The 22,677-nt window shown below is 42.5% G+C and overlaps 1 protein-coding gene across 1 annotated transcript; it reads right to left on the reverse strand.

Moving 5' to 3' along the window:
* Window positions 1-4,182: 4,182 nt before the first annotated feature.
* Window positions 4,183-22,266, reverse strand: LOC101052922 (mas-related G-protein coupled receptor member X2). The gene is made up of 6 exons (XM_074401930.1): window positions 22,181-22,266; window positions 21,836-21,987; window positions 19,593-19,702; window positions 9,028-9,357; window positions 6,674-6,738; window positions 4,183-5,200 (listed from the first exon to the last, which is right to left on the reverse strand). The coding sequence occupies exons 1-6, from the start codon at window positions 22,264-22,266 to the stop codon at window positions 4,183-4,185; spliced, it is 1,761 nt and encodes a 586-aa protein (XP_074258031.1).
* Window positions 22,267-22,677: the final 411 nt, after the last annotated feature.

Below are 22,677 nucleotides of genomic sequence, written 5' to 3' on the forward strand. Positions count from 1 at the left end.
TGCCTAAAGGAACCAACAAAGAAAGCAAATAATAGGGTTTGTGCAGCTGCTAGCAGGTCAAGATAAACAATGCAATCAAGGCAAAAGAACAAATTGTAGTCAATTTGAACCCATAACCCGACACAATTGAATACCAGCAGGTAGATTGCAGAAGTGGAAGACTAGGACCAGAAGCAGGTTGTCACATAGAGCCTGCAGCCAGAGTCTGACCCGGAGGGACAGGCTGGACCCAGAGAGAATAAGAATATCAGCTACATGGTAATGAAATAAAGTGCCTGACACCCAATGAAATTAGAGTGTCCAAAAAGAAGCTACAATATTTCCTTTCAAGGATGTTTAGCAGCAGGGACAGGACCAAGATGACAGATATGACAGCTGGCTTCTGTCTCAGGTGGTGGCAGCAGTATACCAGATGCACCACAGTACCGACTATAGTGCCTTGGTGCTAATGGCACTGAGCATGCATAGACTTATAATGTAGAAACAGGTTATCATAGTGATATATAGGGGATGGAGATGGAGATGGGGTGGAGGGAGCTGATGAGTTTCAGCAGGGAATCTATAATCTGGCAGCAGGAAAGAGGAAGTCTCTCTATGCTGGTTTTCATTTTCTTTCCAATTGACACAGATATGTGTCAAATAAAAGGTGAACGTCTTTTGGTTTATCTTTCCATAAGTTATTGGGGTACAGGTGGTATTTGGTTACATGAGTAAGTTCTTTAACAGTGATTTGTGAGATCCTGGTGCACTCATTACCCGAGCAATATACACTGCACCATATTTGTTCTGTTTTATCCATTTCACCCTCCCACTCTTCCCCACAAGTCCCCAGAGTCCATCATTCTTATGCTTTTGCGTCCTCATAGCCCAGCTCCCACATATCAGAGAGAACATGTAATAATTGGTTTTCCATTCCTGAGTTACTTCACTTAGGATAATAGTCTTAAAGCTCATTTAGGTCATTGCAAATGTTGTTAATTCATTCAAAAGGTGAAAGTCTTAGTGAATCCTAGTCTCCAGAACCAACAATTTGCCTCAGTTCTTTTATTAGATATTATGTTAAACTGTTTTATTAATTATGATTATATATTAATAATTTTATTATATATTAATGTATTATATACGCATATAGAACTCACAACACAAAGAAAAGGACAACAGACACTGGGATCTACTTGAGGGCATTGGGCAGAAGGAGGAAAAGGAGCAAAAGGGATAGCTATTGAGTACTGAGCTTAATAGCTTGGTGATGAGATAATCTGTACAATAGACCCCCATGACATGAATTTACTCATGTCACAAACCTTCACATGTACCCCCGAACTTAAAATAAAAGTTTTTTCTTTTTTTTTTTTTTAAGAAGAGATTTGTCCATGCGTGGTGGCTTATACCTGTAATCCAAGTACTTTGGGAGGCTAAGGCAGGTCGATCACTTGAGGCCAAGAGTTCAAGACCAGCTGGGTCAACATGGTGAAACCTCAACTTTACTAAAACAAACAAAAAAAAAAAAAAAAAAGAAAAAAAAATTAGCCAGGCATGGTGATGCATACCTGCAATCCCAGCTACTTGGGAGGCTGAAGCATGAGAATTGCTTGAACCCAGCAGGCAGAAGTTGCAGTGAGCCAAGATGGTGCCACTGCATTCCAACCTGAGTGACAGAGTGAGACTCTGTCTCAAAACAAACAAACAAAGAATAGATTTTAAAATTTATTTTTGTTTGTATTTTAAGTTCTGGGTACATGTGCAGGATGTGCAGGTTTGTTATACTGGTAAATGTGTGTCATGGTGGTTTACTCCACCTACCAAACATCACCTAGGTATTAAGCCCAGCATGCATTAGCTAGTTTTCCTAATGCTCTTCCTCCCCTCACCCCATGCTGACAGGCCCCAGTGTATGTTCTTCCCCTCCCTATGTTCATGTGTTCTCATTGTTCAGCTCCCACTTGTAAGTGAGAACATGCAGTGTTTGGTTTAAAGAATAGATTTTTAACATTTGCATTATGCAAACACGAATAAGTTGGTAAGGGATGGATTTCTTAATTAGCTTGATTTAGTCTTTCTACAAGGTATACATTGATTAAAATATCACATTGTGCCCCATAAATATATGTAATTGTTAATTAAAAATAAATACATAAAAATGAATAGGCAAACCATAAAGTGGACAAATATAATATACGTAACTACCAAAGGAATCATTCAGCATATGGAAAAATGTATACAAATTTACAATGAAAAAGACAAATACTTAATGAAAAGGACAAATACTTAATAAAAATGGGCAAAACTTAAGCAAACACTGCAAAAAAAAAGTAGTCAAAAAGCACATAAAAAGGTGTTCAATTTAATAAGTCATTGTGGAAATGCAAATGAAAACGTAATGAGTTAACACTTAACACTCGTTACAATGACTAAAATTCAAAGACTGGCAATACCATGTTTGTTGGGAGCATGTGGAGCAACTGGAACTCTCGTACATTGCTGGTCAGAATCTGAAATGGTACAACCATTTTAGAAAATAGGTTGGTAATTTCTTATAGAGTTAAGCGTACATCTTTCCACGATCCCGCAGTTTCATTCCCGGTTGTCTGTATAGGAGAAATGAAAACATGTATCTACGAAAAGACTTGAATAAGAATGTTCACAGCAGCTTTATTTATAATAGCCAAAAAATTCATAATACACAACACATATATCTGTCAATATGAAAATAGTTAAACCATAGTACACTCACACAATTAAATAGTACTAGCTGTATGAAAGGAACAAATACTGACATATGCAATGCAATGACATGGATAAATCTTCGAAATATTATGTTGAGTCAAGAGCTGGAAACAAAATATACACATATTATGATTCTGAAAAGGTACAGTTAAAGGTCAGGCAAAACTAATATTTGTTGATTGAAATAGAAACAATGGTTGCTTCTGGGGGCAGGAGGAATGATGGGGAAGAGCACAGGCAAACTTTCAGAGATGATGAAAATATTTTATGTCTTGAATAAAGTTTGAGTCACATAGGTGTATTCATTTAACAAAACTCATTAAACTGTACATTATGATCTGTGCATGTCATTTTCTTAAACCTCAATTAAGAATAATAAAAAAATTATTGGAAGATGTAGCATTTTCAATTAGTATTTTGTTTTGTGCAACACATAACTTTTTAAAACATGTGCAATTTAATTAATAAAATGAATGCTCTGAGCTCTTTGGAATAAAAGGTAAATCTAACATAGAGCCTGTCCTCCAAGAACACAGAGTCTAGTAAGACCATTGGAAACCTTCCAGGGCAAATTAGAGAGCCCCCAGAGAGGAAGGATTAGGGCAAAGGCAAAGGGGAAGGAATGAGAAGGCATGTAGTTGGGATTTTAATGGATGGCGTGTGAAAGAAAACCACAGGAAGACAGTCTACCTCAAACTTTATGCGGTGACATTGATTTAGCTAATTACAAAGCTTAATTTCATGTTTGCAAAATTCAAAAGTAGTCAAAACAATAAATTTAGGCGTGACTCAAATATAGTAAATGGAGACTTTTCAGAGGTTTAACTTAAAAATTAACCAGTTTATTCATTCATTAAGCCTTTTATTCAACAAAGATCTATTAAGCTAGAGGGATATTCTGAGGCCTGCTAAAGTGAAAGATGGCTACTCTGTTGGAGCTAGATTTAAATTTAATTCTTCTAATTTTATTGAGACAGGAATTATATGGAAGAGAAAAAGAAACTTATTAAAAGCATAACATTTTTTGAGTCCCTATCAGGTGCAGTGTGATCAAAGAAATGTAGACCTTTTCTGCACTGCTTTCAGCCTCCTGCGAAAGGTGGGATTCATTAAAAGTGAGAACAGTCCTGGACCCCAGAGTTGGCAAAGCTCTCATGGGGATGTGATGGAAGCCTGTGAGTAAGGCGGGTCCAGAGGCACTGCACCCAGTTTGTTTCATAGGCACTGTCTCACTTCATCCTCACAAGGACTATTCTAATTGTTTTAAGATCAGAGCTGAGATGGTTTAGCAAATCAGACAGGCAAGGGCAAAGTTGCCTCTCAAAGACGCATATGTCTTTGGGGGGCTTTGGGGAAAAAGGCAGATGCTTATGTGAATTCCACTTGGAAAGGATCACTGACTCACTCTGGGGTGAACAACAGTAGCTGGCTGATGGAAGCAGAGGCTGTTCATCTCTATGCCAGACTGCTTCCTGACATCTCCAGGGTGTCCTGGCGGAAGCTTCCTTCACTGTGATCCACCTCAGCGGTGTCCTGCAGAGCCCTCTGGAGAGCCAGCTTGAGGGTCGGCTGCCGCAGCCGCCACTGCTGCCTAAAGGAGCCCACGAAGAAGTAAATGATGGGATTGGCACTGCTGTTAATAGAGGACAGGACAATGGAAACTGGATGAATATGACATGAAAGGACATCAAAATTCTTCAAGACCCATAAGATTAGGAACCACTGAATGCCGAAGGGCAGGCCACAGAGGAGGAAGATGAGCACTGTGAGCAGGATGGTCACGTACAGCCTGGTCAGCGTCATCTTCCGGGATCCACAGAGGATTCTGACCAGCAGGACCAGGCTGGACCCGCAGAGAACCACAAATAAAAACATCAGCCACGCTGCAGTGATGAAATCAAATGTCTGACACCAACCAAAGTCACCATCACTAAACAAGAAGCCACAGAACTTCCCTTCCAGGATGCTCAGCAGCAGGGATAGGGCCCAGAGCAGGGCACACATGACTGTTGACAGGTGTCTGGGGCGGCGGCAGCGGTACCAGATGGGACACAGGACAGACAGGCAGCGCTCTGTGCTGATGGCACTCAGTATGTTCAGGCCTGCAAGGTAGGTGCAGGTTATCATAGTGGTGAGGAATCTAGGGAAATAGATGTAGATGGAATAGTAGAAGTTAGTGAGGTACTCCAGGCACTCTATAATCTGGAAGCAGAGGCAGAGGAAGTCAGCCCCGGCCAGGCTGAGGACATAGATGGAGAAGGCGTTCCTCCGCATGCGGAAGCCCAGGAACCAGAGCACAACCGCATTTCCTACCAGCCCGACCAGGCTAATGAAGAGGATCAGCCAGACCAGGATCGGGATCTCCTTGCCACAAAGCAGGGGAAGGGCTTGGTCACCCCCATTCATTGCTGTATTTTCGGTTCCCCAGGCCGGGATGGTTGGATCCGTGCTCAAAAATCCTCCACTGGTGCCCCTGGGAACAAAAACAAGACTTGAGCACCTGCTGCGTGTTCACTGATTCTCATGACCAGCCTATTATGTGGGAAATACTGCCTTGTCTTATGAGAGGAAACAGAGGTTTGAAGAGATTAAGTCATTTATTAAAGGCCAGGGAGTCCAAGCACCTGGATTCAAACTCATTTCTTGCTAACTCTTAATCCTGGGTTCTTTCTACTATAGCATAAATTCTCCACTGACATGGGAATATTCTAAGACCCAAACATCCTCACTCACTGTCCTAGGCCATGTCATGTCTCCTGGAGCAGGAGGAGAAAAGTCTAGGGAGAATATGTGGGTCAGCAAGAGACAGAGATCTGAGTTCAGCATTCTTTTTATCCTGGCATACAGATTTCCACTCAGAGGCCGGAAGAAACGACCCAGGCCATGACCCATGACCACCCTTAATGACTGAGGGGGTTCCATCAACAGTTAGAATGGAAATCGTGATTTAGGGTCATAAAGGGAATATGACTTCTTGCTATAGTTCTGAGGATGGCCAGGCCTGTCAGGCTAGAAATGGCTCAGTGGGTCCATTTTATGAAAACATAAGAATTTTTCTCTTATCTATTTCTGTGTCTTCAGTGCCTAGCTCAATGTAAGGGCATAGTGGAGAGTCAAGAAATTTATACCACATATGAATGAATGAATAAATGAAAGAATGAATGCATGCATGGGGAACCAAGAGTAGTTGAAAATTTGGGCTAAATGGAACACCAACATTTTAAAATGAAATTAGTCACTAAAAAACACACATGTAAAGAAATGAAGAAAACGTCATTCCTCATGTTTCCTTCTGGGAAAGCTCTGGTGTATTTGAAGGGATTGCTTCTGCCTGCACAGATAGTGAATAATGGCCACGGTCATATCTTCCACCCAGGAAGAGCTAGTATACGGCTTTTGCTCAGCACCCGAAGAGTTTAAACTTCCAGTTTAGGATGAGGATTCAGGGTTTATCTGAATTTCTCTGCATTTTGGAGGAAAACGGGGCAATCTGGGAAAAGAAGAGAGAAGTGGCAATTGAGAGTGTCTAGTCTAGCGGTGACTAGAGGGCATTGAGGTATGAATACATCTAAAGGGGACCCATCCTTTCCCCCAGATGATTTTGAGTTTGCTCTATGAATTAAAGCATTTGCGAAAGGACTGTTTGGGGAAAGGAGTGGGAAAGTGGAAAAAAGGAACCACGTCTGCACTGTGTAGGGCTTTGGGGGAAAAGGCAGGTGCTTATGTGATTCCACTTGGGAACGAGCACTGACTGACAGTGGGGCGGACAGCAGCAGCTGGCTGAGGGCTCCTCAGGTATAGCCATTCTAAATCCTCTTCAGAACCCAGTGAGGTCAGTGCTATTATTAGTCACGTTTTACAGATAAGGAGATGAAAGCACAAATATATTGAGTAATATGCTCCAGGTCTCACAAACAAGTGGAGGAGGGCCTGTGTTTGAACTCACAGGACTGTGTCAGAGTGCTTGCTCTTAGCCAGCCTTGCAGCCCCATTGCAAGCGTTCAGTGCCAACTACACGCGAAGGAAGGAGAAAGTCAGCAAGTAATGCTCATATCAAATCCAAAATGGAAGGTCAAAATTGAGGTTGTTTTCAAGCCTGGAGTAAGCAAGTTTAAGAAACAGGAAGGAAGAGAAGTCAACCCAAGAGAAGAGATGTGAATAGAAGCCAACTGAGAATAAGCAACTGAATGCAAGAGCTCTTTCTTGCTTCAGAAAAACAGCTGTCAATCACTCCACTCTGCAGAAAACTCTCATGGGTTGGAGGCCTACAAGTGGAAAGAGAATGTGACCTCTGAGGGGATGCAGAATGGGCATCAAAAGTTGAATGCATCCATCACATTCTACCTTAGTTCCTGTAGTCCTGGCCGGCCTGATGAGGATATGGAGGAAAACCACTTCTGATGTCCTCCCTCAGGGCAGGTTGGCCTTTTTATTCATGGCACTGAACACAGTTCGCAGCTGGATTTTTAAGTGTATGTCTGTTTTTTTCTTTTATCTCCCTCATTAAACTCAACATTTTGTGATGCTGAGACCTGCGTCATTTTTGTTGTGGTTGTTCACTGTTATATCCTCAGCCTCCAACACATGTCCCTTGGAGGTCATCTATTGTAATATGCTCGTTTAACAAAGGAAGAAAGACAGACTTAAAAGGTACAGAAGAGTTTCCTGAATCACATGGTGAAAAGCAGGTCCAATACCAGCTCCAGTCTCCTGCAGCCCTGTCCTGGGTTTATGTCTGTTCCATGCCTACGAGGCAGTCTTGAGAAAAACCTCCACATGAGCACAGATGCTAAAAAAGAATCAGGACCTATAGACTGCTGGTTGCCCCACAAGTCATTCTCCTTTTCTCACACATAATAATTCTGAGTCTTAGATCAGAAAAAGGCCCATTCCTCGGCTTCCTTTTATGCTGATGGCACCACACGACCATATGTAATGGTCACGGAAGGTGAGAGAAAGTTATATGACCAGCTGCTTCTGTACTCCTTCTTTCTTTCTCTTCTCCCAGGTTGGAATGCTGATGTGTTTGGGAGCCCAGTAGGACCACGAGGGTGAGGGTACCTCTTTAGGGATGGGAAGATAGAAACTGGAAGGAGGCTTGATGTTTGATATCTTGGAGTCAACAGCCCAAGTCTAATAAACATTCTTTTTGATTGTCACTACCACAACGTTTCTTTTTAGAGGAGCCAAAATCATAAACTTAAATTACTTATACCTGTGCACGCATCCCTTTTTTCCCCAACCACATTCCATTCTCAAGGTCTTTATGATGATAGTGAGAGACTAGTCCAAAGAAGTGACACTATATGGGAAGGGCAAACCATCAAAAAAACTGGGAGGTGATAGAATGAGAAACTGATTCAAGCACATTAATAGAGAACGTCCCAGGAAATACAAACTGCGAAGAGGCTATAGGAAGAAATGGACTTTTCCTGTTTGCCATTAAGATCTCAGGTCCACCATTCTCTACTCACCTTTGCATTCTGGGAGAAGACATCTCTGTGGCTCATCAAGGGGCTATACCTTTTACTCTGACTCCAAAGGGTGCACATTGATCGCAGATTGGAGGGTGGTTTTAAAAAAATTTCCTGGCTCTCTCCCTGTTCCTTGAAGGGCTGTGAGTTGGCAGTGGCAGTGCTATTCTACCTAACAACATAGCCCTGTCTGGTGGCCCTTTCTTGTAGCCACAGCTACAGTTACAGTTTCAGCTACCGCTACAGCACATTCTGAGTTCTCAGAACTTCTCTTTCTCCTTATCCCTTCACACTCAGCAATGGTAACAGCCTCCCACTATCACGTGCCTTGAGGACTTCCTTATTCTTCAGATATTCCCTTAATCCCTGGTCACATCTTTGTAAACAGTCTCTTCATTAAACTCTTCTTAACTATGCCTTTAGAGTGTGTGATCTGTGTTTTCTGCTGGGACAATAACAGACATGAAGAAAGAAACCTTTTGAACAAAAATAAAATCAGTGCAACCTGAGGTTATTACTAATAACTTATCTTAGAGAAGCAATGCCTTCACTCTACCCTCCTCCTAAATTAAAATTAGCAAAATCTTTCTCTCCATAGTTGTAGATTTGAATGGTTGAAGAGAAGGGAGAATATAGGTAGATAGAACAGAAGTGAAATGAACCTGCTTGACCTCATTCAGATCTCCCACCAGCTAAGCTGCCAGCATCCAAAGCTCCCCTCGTAGGAGCTTCCTGTCTTCTTCTCCTGATTAATTCATCAGGATGCGGACTAAGGTAAAAACCAAAATTGCCTTTGAAAGAAGACAGTTCTTGAACAAACTCTTACCTTAACACCATTCTTTCTACTGGAGTTGGTGAGTTGAGAAGGAAGTGCTTTCTCCTGGGACTGCCAAACAGCTGAGGATGGGGAGATGCCTGCAGGAGCTGGAGTGAAACCTGATGACTGAGTGAAGCTTATCAAGATGCTCAACAGCCCTGTGATTTCCTGTGCAGAGGGTGCTGGCAAATAAAAGGATGGCACATGAAACCACATGAGATGTTTCTCAGCATTTGCCCTGACTCCAATCACTTCATCTTTTTTCTCCCCTACCCTCTCCGGCCCCACTCCCTGCAAGGAATCACCATCCTGAAGTCTTTCATTACCCACAATGCGCCTCTGCAGGAAGAAGACCGATCAAGCAATGTTAAGTTTTCATAGTTAAGGACAGTCTGCCCTGTTCTGCTTGGCATTCAAGGCACTGGCTTACTTAATCTTTTAAAGTTGGGTTTATTTCAACTGACACTAAGGTGCATAAAACGAAATGTAAAGTCTCTTAAGTCTCATTCCCCAAAAGCAACCACCACATACAGTTTCCATTCTTTTTTTAATAAAAAGCTTTGTGTAGTAAAATAACATTTTAATTTTTGATTTATCAGTGTTAACAACTGGATATATTGAGTCTCCTTATAAAATCTAGGGGACTTAGCACACCACATGCACTATCTATCACGTTTCTCCCTCTACATCATGATATGTACTAACTAGATTATTTTTAGATCATCTAGAGCCAACCAAGATTTTCAGCCTTATCTCCTATGACTTCCTTTCATGTGCCTATGCTGCAGCCAAATTGAGCTATAAGTAACAATTATGAAGCATTTAAAACAATTAGAAGAAACTATTCATTCATTCAACACTGTTTTTTATTTTCCTATGATGCCAGGTACCATTGCAGGCAATGAAGACACAACAATGAGCACCACACAAGATTGTTCCCCATTGCATTCCAGAGCAGCTGGGCGAGGTCACCGAGGGAAGGTGTGTTGATTGAGGAGAGTTCTGAGACTCAGGATTTTCTTGTATTAAACTTTGGTGCAGTGGGCAAACCATGTGCTTGTCCCCAGAAATCTGCTCTCCTCATGAGCAATACCAGGACCTTACAAAGCTTTAACCTCTGTTACCATCTAACCTACCGTGCTCTATTATTTTATTTTGATTCTGTTTTCCTCCAACAAATGAAACACCTATTATTGTTTTAAATAGTCCATGTTCATTCAGATTTATCCACATAATCACCAATGCTTTTGCTCATCCTCCTATTTTACATCTCATATCTTCCATTTCTCAAAACACATTCTTCAGGAGTTCCTTTTGTGAGAGTCTCTGCATGGTAAATGCCTCCTTTTATCTGTCTGAAATGTCGTTGTTTCACCCTCATCTTCTAAGGATGGTTTTTCCAGGCATGGCATGGTAGGCTGGTAGTTACTTTCTTCCAGCACATTGAAGCTCCACCTTCTGACTGTCAGTGTTACTGTTGTGGCCATCAGTCAAGTTGCCATTCGCTTCTGGTGATCTGCCTTTTTTTTCCTGTAAGAGCTTTTATTTTCCCCTGCTATGGCACATTCTCACCAAAATGTATCTAGTGCCTCTTTTTTAAATCATGTTTGGGATTTATGGAGTTTCCTAAATTTTAAAATTATCATCATTTAATATTTTTTGGACAATGTAATGCTATAGTCTCTTAAAATATTACATAACCATGAAGAACACAAGAGCAGGCTACTTGGCATTTCTCCTATGGGACCTTAGCCAAATTTTATAACTCTGCTGTGTTTGTTTCCTCATCTGTAAAATGGGGATAACATTATTAGTTTATAGGTTTGCTGTGAGTATTAATAATTTAATGTATATAAATGATTTAGGACAGGAGCACATAGTACTACATACTTAGTAGTATATACCCAAAAGAAGTGAAAACATGTTTACACAAAAATTTGTACATGAATGTTCACAGTAACTTTATTCATAGTAGCTCAAAGACAGAAGCAATGCGTGTGCTCATGAACACATGAATGATTAATCAAAATGTAATGTAGTCATACAATGGGATAATCTTCAGCCATAAAAAGGAATGAAGCCTTGATACATGCTGCAACAAGGGTGAATCTTGGGAACATGGTAGGCGAAAGAAGCCAGACACTACAAGCCACATACTGTATTATTTCATTTCTACAAACTGTCCAATATAGGCTAATCCACAGAGACAGAAAGCAGATTACTGTTTCCCAGGGTTTGGTGAATCACAGAAACTGGGAGTGACTACTAACAGATACAGGTTCTGTTTGGGATGGTGAGAATGTCTGGAATTATATACATCCTCTGGATAGTGATGATGGTTATAGAACCTTGTGACTACACTGAAAACTACTGAACTGTACACTTTGAAAAGTTGATGTTGTGACATGTGAAGTGATCTTAAAAAATACTGAAGACCAAGGCAAAGAGAAAGTATGATATATTAGTAATAATACTGAAACAAATCCTAGACAGAGTTAATATGCAGATGAGGAGAGGAAAGACTAAGACATATTAGAGTACGCTAAAGTTACCGTATTGTTGAGGGGAAGACGTAGATATTACTTTCAGCTTCTCCTCCAGTAAGAGAAGAAAAAGGGAAAAAACATTTTTAAAAACACTGAAAATTAAAATAAAAAGTGAAATGCTTGAAATTAGTCAAATATGGAAAAACCTCAGTAAAATGAGATGAAGCAAACTCACCATTTAAAAGAAAGAGCTCAAAGAAAGTAAAATAAAACTGTGTACAAAAAAGAAAAAAGAGAGAGCTCAATGGGCTAGGTTTAAAATCCCAACTATATGCTGTTTATAAGATATTAATTTAAAATAGAAGGTTACAAAAGGATTAGAAGTAAAGGAATAAAAAAGATTAATCAAGCAAATACCAAAACAGAGATAAAGTATTTGTTAATATATGGCTATAAGATTAAGTTAATTGATTTGTTATAAAAAGTTAATTGCACTTTCTATATTCATATAGAGTATTAAAACAATTTAAAAAGGTACCATTTATAATATTTAAAATGTACTTAAGAATAAATCTAAAATTATATATATACAACTTTAAAAATAATTTAAAATTTTTTGAATTATATTAAAAATGCCTAAACAAATGAAGGAATAATATATGTTTATGAAAAGAAAAGTTTAACATTGTAAAGATAAATTTTCTACAATTTTTTAATTGAATATTTAATGCAACACCAATGAAAGTCTCAACAGGATTTACATGAAATTTTGGCAGGCTGATTTTTTTTTTTTTTAAACGGAGTTTTGCTCTTGTTACCCAGGCTGGAGTGCAATGGCGTGATCTCAGCTCGCCACAACCTCCGCCTCCTGGGTTCAGGCAATTCTGGCAGGCTGATTTTTAAATTTAAAAAGAAACACCAATAGAGATAATATGATTCTGATAAAAGAGCATAAGGAGAAATACCTACACTCTATTATGAAGCTATAGTTTTAAGACCATATGGTACAGACTAAAGGACAAATTTGTCAGTAGATTAGAGGAGAGCCCAGAAACAGATCCACTCAGATACCAAACTTTGCATAATAGAGCTATGAAGGAAGATAAGTGGGTAAAGGAGGAACTTTTTATTAAATGAAGTCAAGAAAAAAATGTTATTGTGTCAGAGGTGGTTAGCTGTCCACCAGAAACAAATAGTAATGTGATCACCTGAAGGTCACACTTTCAGTAAACGATGCTCATAATTCAAATATAAAATTTGACACTTAACCTTCTTTTTGTTTTTGTTATTATTTTTAACAAACTCATAATAATTATACATATTTATGGATTACAATTTATGTATACAATGTATAATGATCAGACTGGGTTCATTAATATGTCCATCACCACAAACATTTATCATTTCTTTATGTTGAGGCTATTCGAAATATACTCTTCTAGCAATTTAAAAATATACAGTAAATTGTCATTAATTATAATCACTCTGCAATGTCATAGAACTCTAGAACTTATTCCTCCTATCTAGCTGTAATTTTGTATCTGTTAACCAAAATTAGGCTATACCTCTCTCTATCCTTCCAAGCTTCTAGTAACCTCTATTCTACTTTCTACTTCTATGAGATCAAATTTTTTAGCTTTCACATGTGTGAGAACATGTGGTATCTGTCCTTCTGTGCCTGAATTATTCCACTTAACATAAAGTCCTCCAGACTCATCCATGTTGCTGCAAATGACAAGATTCATTCTTTTTTTGTGAGGCTGAATAGCACCTCATTGTGTACATGTACCACATTGCCTTTATCCATTCCTCTGTTGATGAACACAGGTCGAATCCATATCTTGGCTATTGTGAATACTGCTGCAATAAGCATGGGAGTGCAGACATCCCGTCAAGACATTTCCTTCTCTTCGGATATATATCCAGTAGTGGGATTGCTGGATCACGTGGTAGTTCAATTCGTAGCTTTCTGAGAAAGTGCCATACTATTTTCCATAACGGCTGCACTAATTTGCTTTCCCACCAGCTGCGTGTAAGAGTTCCCTTTCTCTGCATCCCCATCAGCATGTATTTTTTTTGTCTTTTTGATAACAATCATTCCACCTATATTAAGATAATATCTCATTATTGTTTTGATTTGCATTTCCCTGATGATTCGTGATTTTGAGCATTTGTTTCACATATTGGTTGTCTATTTCTACGTATTCTTTTAAGAGACGCCAATTTAGCTCATTTGAGCATTTTAAAATTGGATTGCTGGTGGGGTTTTTGTTTGGTTGGTTTTTGCTTTTGAGTTGTTTGAGTTCCTTGTATAGTCCAGATAGTAATCTCTTGTCGAATAGTTTGCAAATATTTTCTCCCATTCTGCTAGTTGTCTCTTCACTCTGATGATTGTTTCCCTCACTGTGCAGGAACTTTTTTAGCTTGATACAATCCTATTTGTCTATTTTTGCTTTTGATCCATGTGCTTTTGACATCCTGTTCACAGTCTTTGCCCACATCAGTGTCCTGATGCAATGGTTTGTTTTCTTCCAATATTTTCGTAGTTTCAGGTCTTACATTTAAGTCATCGACTTATTCAAAGTTGAACTTTTATATGTAAGAGATAGGGATTGGCCAGGCGCGGTGGCTCATGCCTGTAATCTCAGCACTTTGGGAGGACGAGGTGGGCGGATCATGAGGTCAGGAGTTTGAGATCAGCCTGACCAACACGGTGAAACCCTGTCTCTACTAAAACCACAAAATTAGTTGGACATGGTAGTGCATGCCTGTAATCTCAACTACTCAGGAGGCTGAGGAAGGAGAATCGCTTGAACCTGGGAGGCGGAGGTTGCAGTGAGCCCAGATCACACCATTGTACTCCAGCCTGGCAAAAAGAGTGAAACTCCATCTCAGGAGAGAGAGAGAGAGAGAGAGAGAGAGAGAGAGAGAGAGAGAAAGAGAGAGAGAGAGAGAGAGAGAGAGAGAGAGAGAGAGAAAGAAGAGGTAGAGAGAGATAGAGAAAGAGAGAGAGAGGTATCCGGTTTTATTCTTCTGCATGTAGATATCCAGTGTTTCCAGCATGATACTATGAATATATATGTTCACTTAGTGGTGTCCCATAACTCTTAGAGGCTTTCTTTGCTATTTTTTATTCTTTTTAAAAAAAAATCTGTCTGGATAATTTCAAATGATCTATCTTTAAATTTAGAGATTCTTTTCTTCTGCTCTATCAGGTCTACTGTTCAATCTCTCTATTGTATTATTTATTTTATTCATTGAATTCCTCAGCTTCAGGGTTTAATTTTTTAAAATAATATCTACCTCTATGTTAAATTTCTCATTCATATCATGAATTGTTTTCCTGATTTTGTTAAATTGTCTATGTGTATTTTTTGTATCTCATTGAGTTTCCTTAAAATCATTATTTTGAACTCCTTTTCCAGAATTTTTAGAATTTCATTTTTAGTGGGTTTCTTTTTCTTTTTTTTTTTTTTTTTGCTAGAGAGTTACTGTGTTCTTTTAGTGGTGTCGTATTTCCTTGCTTGTTTATCTTTCTTCTATCTCTGCATGATGTTCTTGTATCTGTGCATCTGGCGGAATATTTACCTTTTCCAAACTTTCTAGAATGCTCTTTGTAGAGAAAGATTTTCACCTGCCGTTTGCTCTTAGCATGCTGGTAGGTAAGGGCAACTCTGTTTTCAGGTAAGTTGAGTGATATAATCTCTATGCAGCTTCCTCAGCTGTGTTCCCTGTTGGTAATAACTGTGGGTGCCTCAACGGCTTAAGTTGTAGAAGTTTGTGGCAGTGGCAGTAGTGATGGAGGTTGTTAAAGTCTTCATGGTGAGGGCTTTTGGGGGTCCTCTTATTCTTATTTCCCCCACAGTGTGGAGACTTAGCTGAGAGAATCCTTCCTGGTGGCAGATCTGACATGGTCTACAGGCAGCTGCAGTGGCACTAGGTTCCAGGTGAAGGTGCTTAGAGCATTTGTGGGGCTCAGGTCCTAGGTTCAGGGTATCACAAACACTGTGGCACCTGGGTCCTGTGGTGCAGGTTTGCTCTCTGTGTTTAGGGTTGGATGTACATTGTTCAGAGAGCCTTGATCTGGGACTCTGAGGCACCCATTAGCAGTTTGGGCTCAGGGGGCTGGGTTGTAGCTGCAATTCTACTTCTGGGGGCTGGGGGAAAAAACTAGTGTGACTCAAGAGAAGAGTGATCTGGAGGTTTGGACCCAGGGGGTAGAATATGGCTGCACTTCAGGAACCTGAGCCAACAGGGCTTGATGGCAACTCAGGCGTCAGGGAATGACAAATGATATAATGGTGACTCTAGATGCTGGGGTTGGTGGGATTGTATTTTAGACTCTGTGATGCCAGGTACAATGGCAGCAAGGACCCTAAAATGGCAGAACACAACTGCTGTCTTGGCCCTGGGGAGCAAGATGCAGCACAGCCAAGATTCCACTTCCTGGGGAGTGAAGCCTGACACTTCACTGTTTGCAACCCTCATTGTGTGATCTTTAAGAAGTTCCTTAACTTTCCTGGATCTCAATTCCACATTCCTAAGATAGGGCTAACCCTGTAGTTCTCCAAGGGTGTTTTGAGGATCATTTGGTTAACTTTTGCATGCTTCATAAATGAAGGTATTGGTTAGTCCTGAGTCTTCTGCAGAATAACTGCTTGATATTGATAAGCCATTTTACCTCTCAGAGCCCATACTTGGAAATCTGTTAAATAAGTATAAGATATGCCTCATAGAAGTAGCAAATTAAACTGTAAATTAAACAATGTGAAACAATGGGTACAATACCCAGCTTACAGATGCTTGATAAATAGTACCTGTTATTCTAGTTCAAATTTCACTGCCAAGTTTCAAGTTAAATTTAGAGCTTCAACTTTGTCAGTATCTTACTGTTATATACTTTAGTGATGAATTCTTTGAGGCATTCTGAAGACAGAAGCACAAAAAGCAAGCTCTTAGCATTTTGGCTTCTGGTTACTGAAATATTTAACATCACATCAGATTAAGGGATAGAAAAGAAATGTAACATTACCACGTTACGCCACTAGGTGGTAGTCTACGATCATTGCTTTGCTAGTATCAGGTAGCCGTTGACTGGCCAGCAGAGGGCTCAGGTCAACGCTGTCGCTGGAGAAAATCCGGGATCTCAAGCAGACAGGTATTTGTGCGTGGTGCATGTGCATGTGTGCAAGAGGGAATGGGGAAGGAGAGTGAGGACAGAGAGGGGAGAGGAAATCCAAGTGAGACAAATGCCCTGTGAAGTTTGGGAACAGGTCTACCCACTGTCTACTCACCCACCTCCATTTTTTTCTTTTCTTTTCGTTTCTCCCTCCCTCCCTCCCTCCCTTCCTTCTTTTCTATTTTGACAAAGTTTCCTTCTGCACCCAGGGTGAAATGCAGTGGCAGGATCATAGCTGACATCCCCAGACTCCTGGGCTCAAGCCATTCTCCCACCTCAGCCTCCCGAGTAGCCAAGATTATCCACCACAATTTAAAGCAGAACAGCGAAGAGGACCCATGTAATTTATGCAACCTGAGCATTCGTGGATAGCAGCACATACAGCAGCTCCTGTGAGTGTCTATTCAATCAACCACTGAAATGCTGGATCTACTAAGTCTACGAATCCTAGTTAGGATTACTAATTTAATCTTACTGTCACATTGCTTAACCTCACTCGTCAATCCTCGGCTTCCTCATCAGTGAGATGGTTGTTGTGAGGTATTCAAGGTGCACATGTGCGTGCTTAGCACATGCTTAAAGCCCTGTGACGTCAGAACGTCCGCTCTGTCATCGTCAGCACCATCTTTATTATTTCCTGGTCTTCCACAGGGTCTCTGAAGCTTGCTTCTAAAATCCCAGTCCCCAAGGCCAGCAGGGTCTGAAACTGCTCAGCACACATCTGCCACATTAGGCTTTGGGGCACGGCAGTAGCCTGGGGACAGCAGATGGAGGCACTGGGTGAAGACCACGGTGCTTGCACCTGCTGCTTCGCGATGGAGGGAGGGATGCCCCAGGTTCAATTCTGTTCCTGCTTCTCTATTAGAGTGGGAACATGGGCTGGAGACTGGAAAGCCCTATAGAGATGAAAAGGGTCATTACCTCTGGTATAATTCTCTCATTTACTGAGAAACAAAAGAGTAAGACTTGCTGCCCATTAGGTCTCAGTAACAGCAACTGATCTCCATGTCTCTCTGATTTTCAGGGAGCCCCAGCGACCTCCATGTCACCCTCTTCTCCCCAGCTTCTTTCAGGCCTGGCTGCCACCTGGCAAGACCTGCCCATCTGGTTTTCCTGGGCTTCCCTCTGCTAGTGTTTGGCTAGGGCGGGCCAGGGAGAGGCTATGGGCACCGGCTGCCAGGGGTGGGCAGGGTGTGTCTAACCCCACGGAGGAGGTTGGGCGGCCGCGGAGAAGGGCCGAGGGTGGAGCTCTGGGCATAGACTTGGGTCCAATGAAGGCCCATAGCTCAGGAGGCTGAGGGTGACTCCCTGGAGGCTGGGCTGGCCCCAGGCTTTGCTTGGGAGTGAAGGGAAGGGCTTGTCAGAGCAGGATGTGTTCCAGAATATAAGGACTGCAGCAGTGTGAGCCGCCTCTCACATCTCTCGGCCTCCAAGCCCGTGCTCTGCAGGCCTCTGTGCTCTGCTCTCCTCCCTCCTCTCTGCCTTCTGGAGTCCCCTATACCTGTTAGGCCCCAGAAGGCTCCCCTTTTGGGGTGTACTCCATCTCCTAGGGCGCGTCCCTCATCTGAACTCTGTTTCCACTGTGCTGTGTACATATGCTTGACCAAGCACGTGCTACGCTGCACCTCTCTCCTTTTCTCCTCTAGGCCGAAAAGTCCCTGAGAGCAGGGCCTGTGTTATTCATTCATTGATTAACTCATCAGTTTCTTCCATAAAGATTGAACACTCTTGGTTACTTGATAGGCCTTGTTTTAGGTGCTGGAACTGGCCCACTGGGCGAGGTCTGAAATTCAGCTCCTGACTCCTGGTCTTGTGCTTTTCCCAAGATTCCCATCCCCACCTACCTCTCCCAGAGCCCAGTCTGGGGATGTATGTCAGGGAAGCAGTGCCCAGAGCCCCACCTTTCCCTCAGAGCCCTGATGGGATATTGCCGGCAGCATTCTCCCCGCAGGGATGAGAGGCACACCTGTGCGGTTTCCTTCTTCCCCAGGATATTCTGGGAACCACAGGGATATGCCCTTCCCTTTTCTTCTTTTCCCAGGGTGGTGACAGGGACCAGACCCACACTCACTGGGGCCTAGGGGGAACCCTGGTTCAGACCCTCCAGGCTACGCGACCTCAGGCGACTCCTGTAACCCCTTTAAGCCTTGGTTTCCTCATCTCTAAAAAGGTGATAGTGATACAGGAGCTAGAAAGAAATGATTTAGGCAGATAGTGAGGGTAAGAGAGTCTTTGGAAGGTTTCCTTTTAGTAGAAAGCAGCCCCTAAATAATTTCTTTTCTAACAAAAAGCACTGTGAAAAATCAAGCTGCAAGCATAGATAAGCAAGCTAAAAAGCTTGCATAGGTAAATACTGGCAGCTGCGCCACTAGAAAAGGGATGTCTGGAGGCAAGGTATATTCAACATGGAGGGTCCCTCTTCCCTTTTGTGCAGTAAAAAGCAGGCAGCATGGTGCCAGCCGGGTAGAATACCATCTGCATAATAAAAGATTAGAGTGGGATGGCCAACTTCTCTGCGTGCTATGCAAATGACACACCTGGTTCCACCAATCTCTTGTGTTCTATGTAAATCAGACACTGCCTCCTCAAGCTCGTCTATAACGCGCCCCCTCCCCCCCGCCCCGTGCATTTCACCAGGGCACCCGAAGACCCACTCTAGAGCCCCTCTCTCTGCAGGAAAGAGTTCTTCTCTTCTCTCCTTCTTTTGCCTATTAAACCTCTGCTCTTAAACTCCCTCCTTGTGTGTGTCCCTGTCCTCGATTTCCTTGGCGTGAGGCAATGAACCTTGGCTGTTGCCCCAGACAAATGACACCGCTTTGATACCCAGAGTGTCTTCTCCATAAGGTAAGTTGAGAATTCTTCGATTCTGTGCCTTCAATAAATGGTAGCTTCTGTCCTTCTGCCCCCACCCCACAGGCCTGAGGACTGAAGTCAACTTCTGTCCATGGCAAGTCAGGCTCCAACTTAGGAGACTTAGAGCTAGGAAGTCCCATCTCCCTTTTTCGGTGCTCAGCCCTCGCTAGAGTAACAACAATGATAATAGTTATTATAACAATGTTCATCTTTTTGATAGCCCTTGTTTTGCGCCAGGCACTTTACGTTTATTAACTCATTTACTCTTTGGTACGATCATATGAAGTGGTATCATTATCATCCCCCTTTTTCAGATGATGAAATTCAGAGAGGTTATGCAACTTTCCCAAGGTCACACAGCTGATAAGTACCCATTAGAAATCAAGAGACATTCTGGACTGCTGTCAGGCTCCAATTGCATACAGTTGGTTGCCACAGCAATGGCCAAGGTAAAAAGGTAAGTTGAGAGCATCTGAACTGGGGCATAAATGAAGTGAGCACAGCTAGGGACCTTCCTGGGACACCTGGACACCAGGCCCCTGCCGACTCACCCTCTTTTTGTGCCCACTGAGTTGTGCTGCCTGGCATCTGAAGGGGGCACATCAATGTTCTGGGGAACGAAAAGGGTGGCAGGAGAGTGATTGGTCTCTGCTCCCTCCTCAGGGCACACAGGGCTTCCAGAAATTCTCCCAAATGTGCCGAAGCCCACATAGGTGCTCTCAAGTAGAAACCACAGTGCTCACTCACGCCCCAGGAGTGTCCCCAAATACATTCCCTCGTGAAAATTTTCTCTAATACACTTAACTCTACCCCTTCTCTAAATTGCTGATGACAGTTTAAAATGTTGTTTTCCATTCTGCCTCTCTTCTCGTTTGTAGAACAGAGGAAGCCGGAGACACATGGGCTGAGGGGAAATTCATGAGGACTCAGCCACCTGGGAGGTGTTTCTCAAGAGCTGCCGGCATCGTTGGCTCAGTGGGAGATCTTGGTGTCAGAGACAGCCAGGAGGGCAGGGCTCATTCTTGCTTCATTCTTAGGTTCTGCGTAAGATTCCATTCTACACAGCTTCTGTGCTAAAAACAGAATTTGAGGGCTATTGGGGTAGATGATTCCTAGATTCCATCTTGGCTTCCACCTCCTAGGGCTTATTCATTCATTCCTCAAATATCATGCAAATGCCAGGAGCTCTGCAGATACTGAGGATGCAGCGGTGAAAAAGAGTAATGTTCCCTGCCCTCATGGACCTTAGATCCAGTATGAAAAAAGAAGGGAAGCAAGAAAATAATGAATAAATGGAGTAATTAAACATTATCATAGCTGCCATGAAGAAAATCAGTAAGACAAGGTGATAGAGACTCACTTGGGGGCTCCTTTGGATAGCGTGGTCAATGGAGGATTCCCTGAGAAGTTTAAGCTGAGTCCAGGATGATGAAAAAAAAAAAAAAAACAGGGCCGGGCGCGGTGGCTCAAGCCTGTAATCCCAGCACTTTGGGAGGCCGAGGCGGGTGGATCACAAGGTCAAGAGATCGAGACCATCTTGGTCAACATGGTGAAACCCCGTCTCTACTAAAAATACAAAAAATATAGCTGGGCATGGTGGTGCGTGCCTGTAATCCCAGCTACTCAGGAGGCTGAGGCAGGAGAATTGCCTGAACCCAGGAGGCGGAGGTTGCGGTGAGCCAAGATCGCGCCATTGCACTCCAGCCTGGGTAACAAGAGCGAAACTCCGTCTCAAAAAAAAAAAAAAAACACAACAACAACAACAACAACCAGATTTGTCAAGAACCAAGGAAAAAGCGTTCCTGGTATCGGGAACTGTGAGTACAAATGTACTGAGGCAGGAAAGAGATTAGAGTTTACTACAGCTGGAGCAGAGGGAGGGAGGGAGGGAGAAGTCAGACCTAAGAGTAGGTTTATTCTAAGTGCAAAGCCATTAAAGAGTTCTAAGCAAGGATGAGACACCACCTGATTTTCCTTTTTTTTTTCTTTTGAGATGATGTCTTGCTCTTGTTACCTAGGCTGGAGTGCAATGGCGCAATCTCAGCTCACCACAAACTCCGCCTTCTGGGTTCAAGCAATTCTCCTGCCTCAGTCTCCTGAGTTGCTAGGATTACAGGTATGTGCCACCACGCCCAACCAATTTTTGTATTTTTAGTAGACGGGGTTTCTCCATGTTGGCCAGGTTGGTCTTGAACTCTTGACCTGAGGTGATCCACCCACCTCAGCCTCCCAAAATGCTGGGATTACAGGCATGAGCCACCATGCCCAGCCCTAAATTTTCATTTCCATGAAACATCACTTTTCTGCGGAGAGGAGAATGCCTTGCAAGGGGCAAGGAGATCCACCAGGAAACTGTTGCAGAAGAGGGTGATGACTGGGGCTGGGTTGGCCGTGGAGATGAGGGAAGTGGACGGACTGAGGCAGAGCCGACTGGATTTGCTGAATAACTGGCTGTGGGAGGCAGGTGCAGGGGTGAGAATCAAGTATCCTGAAAGTGTGAAACAGACTCTGTTTTCCCACTTGGATGAAATGCATGCTCCCAGAGATGCCTCGCCCCCATCCTCACTCACTGGAATACTTCTCTTTGCTTTTGCCGCTTGCCACACTGGCTTCTCTCTGCCTGACACCCTGAACTCATTCCTACCTCGAGGCCTTGGCACTGCCTGGGATGGTTGCCCTGACCTTCCCGTGGTTGGTAACTTCTCGATACTTGGGGCTCAGCTCAGCCATCTCCTCTCCCTTGCCCCAGCTGGCCTTTCTTTGACACACCTGTACCCTGACCCATATCCTCCTCTACTCATTCTATTACATTACCCGGTTTTATCTTCTTTACTTTCAGGATCTGGAAAGATCTTGTTCATTTATCTGCTTGGGGTTTTTCCCATTTGCTTACACTAGAATGTGAATTCCATGGGAGGCGGCCCCTTGTTTGTCTCATTTCAGCAACTCTGAGTCCGTGGGTGGGGGAGGCCCTGCAGTGCTAGGCCTCCCCACAAGAGGGCGCCCACAAAATTCCGTTTCCGTTTTTGTCTAGAATATCTCCCCAGGAGTAAAATGAACAGAAACTAGATTCACATTGCACACTTTACCTGGCTGGGTACACATGCTCTCATGTTTTTTAGGTTTTTAATGTTTTGTTTG

This window comes from Saimiri boliviensis, chromosome 6 (assembly GCF_048565385.1).
Source record: "Saimiri boliviensis isolate mSaiBol1 chromosome 6, mSaiBol1.pri, whole genome shotgun sequence".
Taxonomy (NCBI): domain Eukaryota; kingdom Metazoa; phylum Chordata; class Mammalia; order Primates; family Cebidae; genus Saimiri; species Saimiri boliviensis.

What these genes read in the sequence shown, in the direction of transcription:
- LOC101052922 (XM_074401930.1), bottom strand. Translation starts at nt 22,266, where the DNA reads ATGGCTGAGCTGAGCCCCAAGTATCGAGAAGTTACCAACCACGGGAAG. An exon ending in TCAGTCCTCAGGCCTGTGGG is followed by an intron (nt 9,358 to 19,592) that starts GTGGGGGCAGAA and finishes TTCTTCCTGCAG; the next exon opens with AGGCGCATTGTGGGTAATGA. An exon ending in GTAGAAAGAATGGTGTTAAG is followed by an intron (nt 6,739 to 9,027) that starts GTAAGAGTTTGT and finishes CTTCGCGTGTAG; the next exon opens with TTGGCACTGAACGCTTGCAA.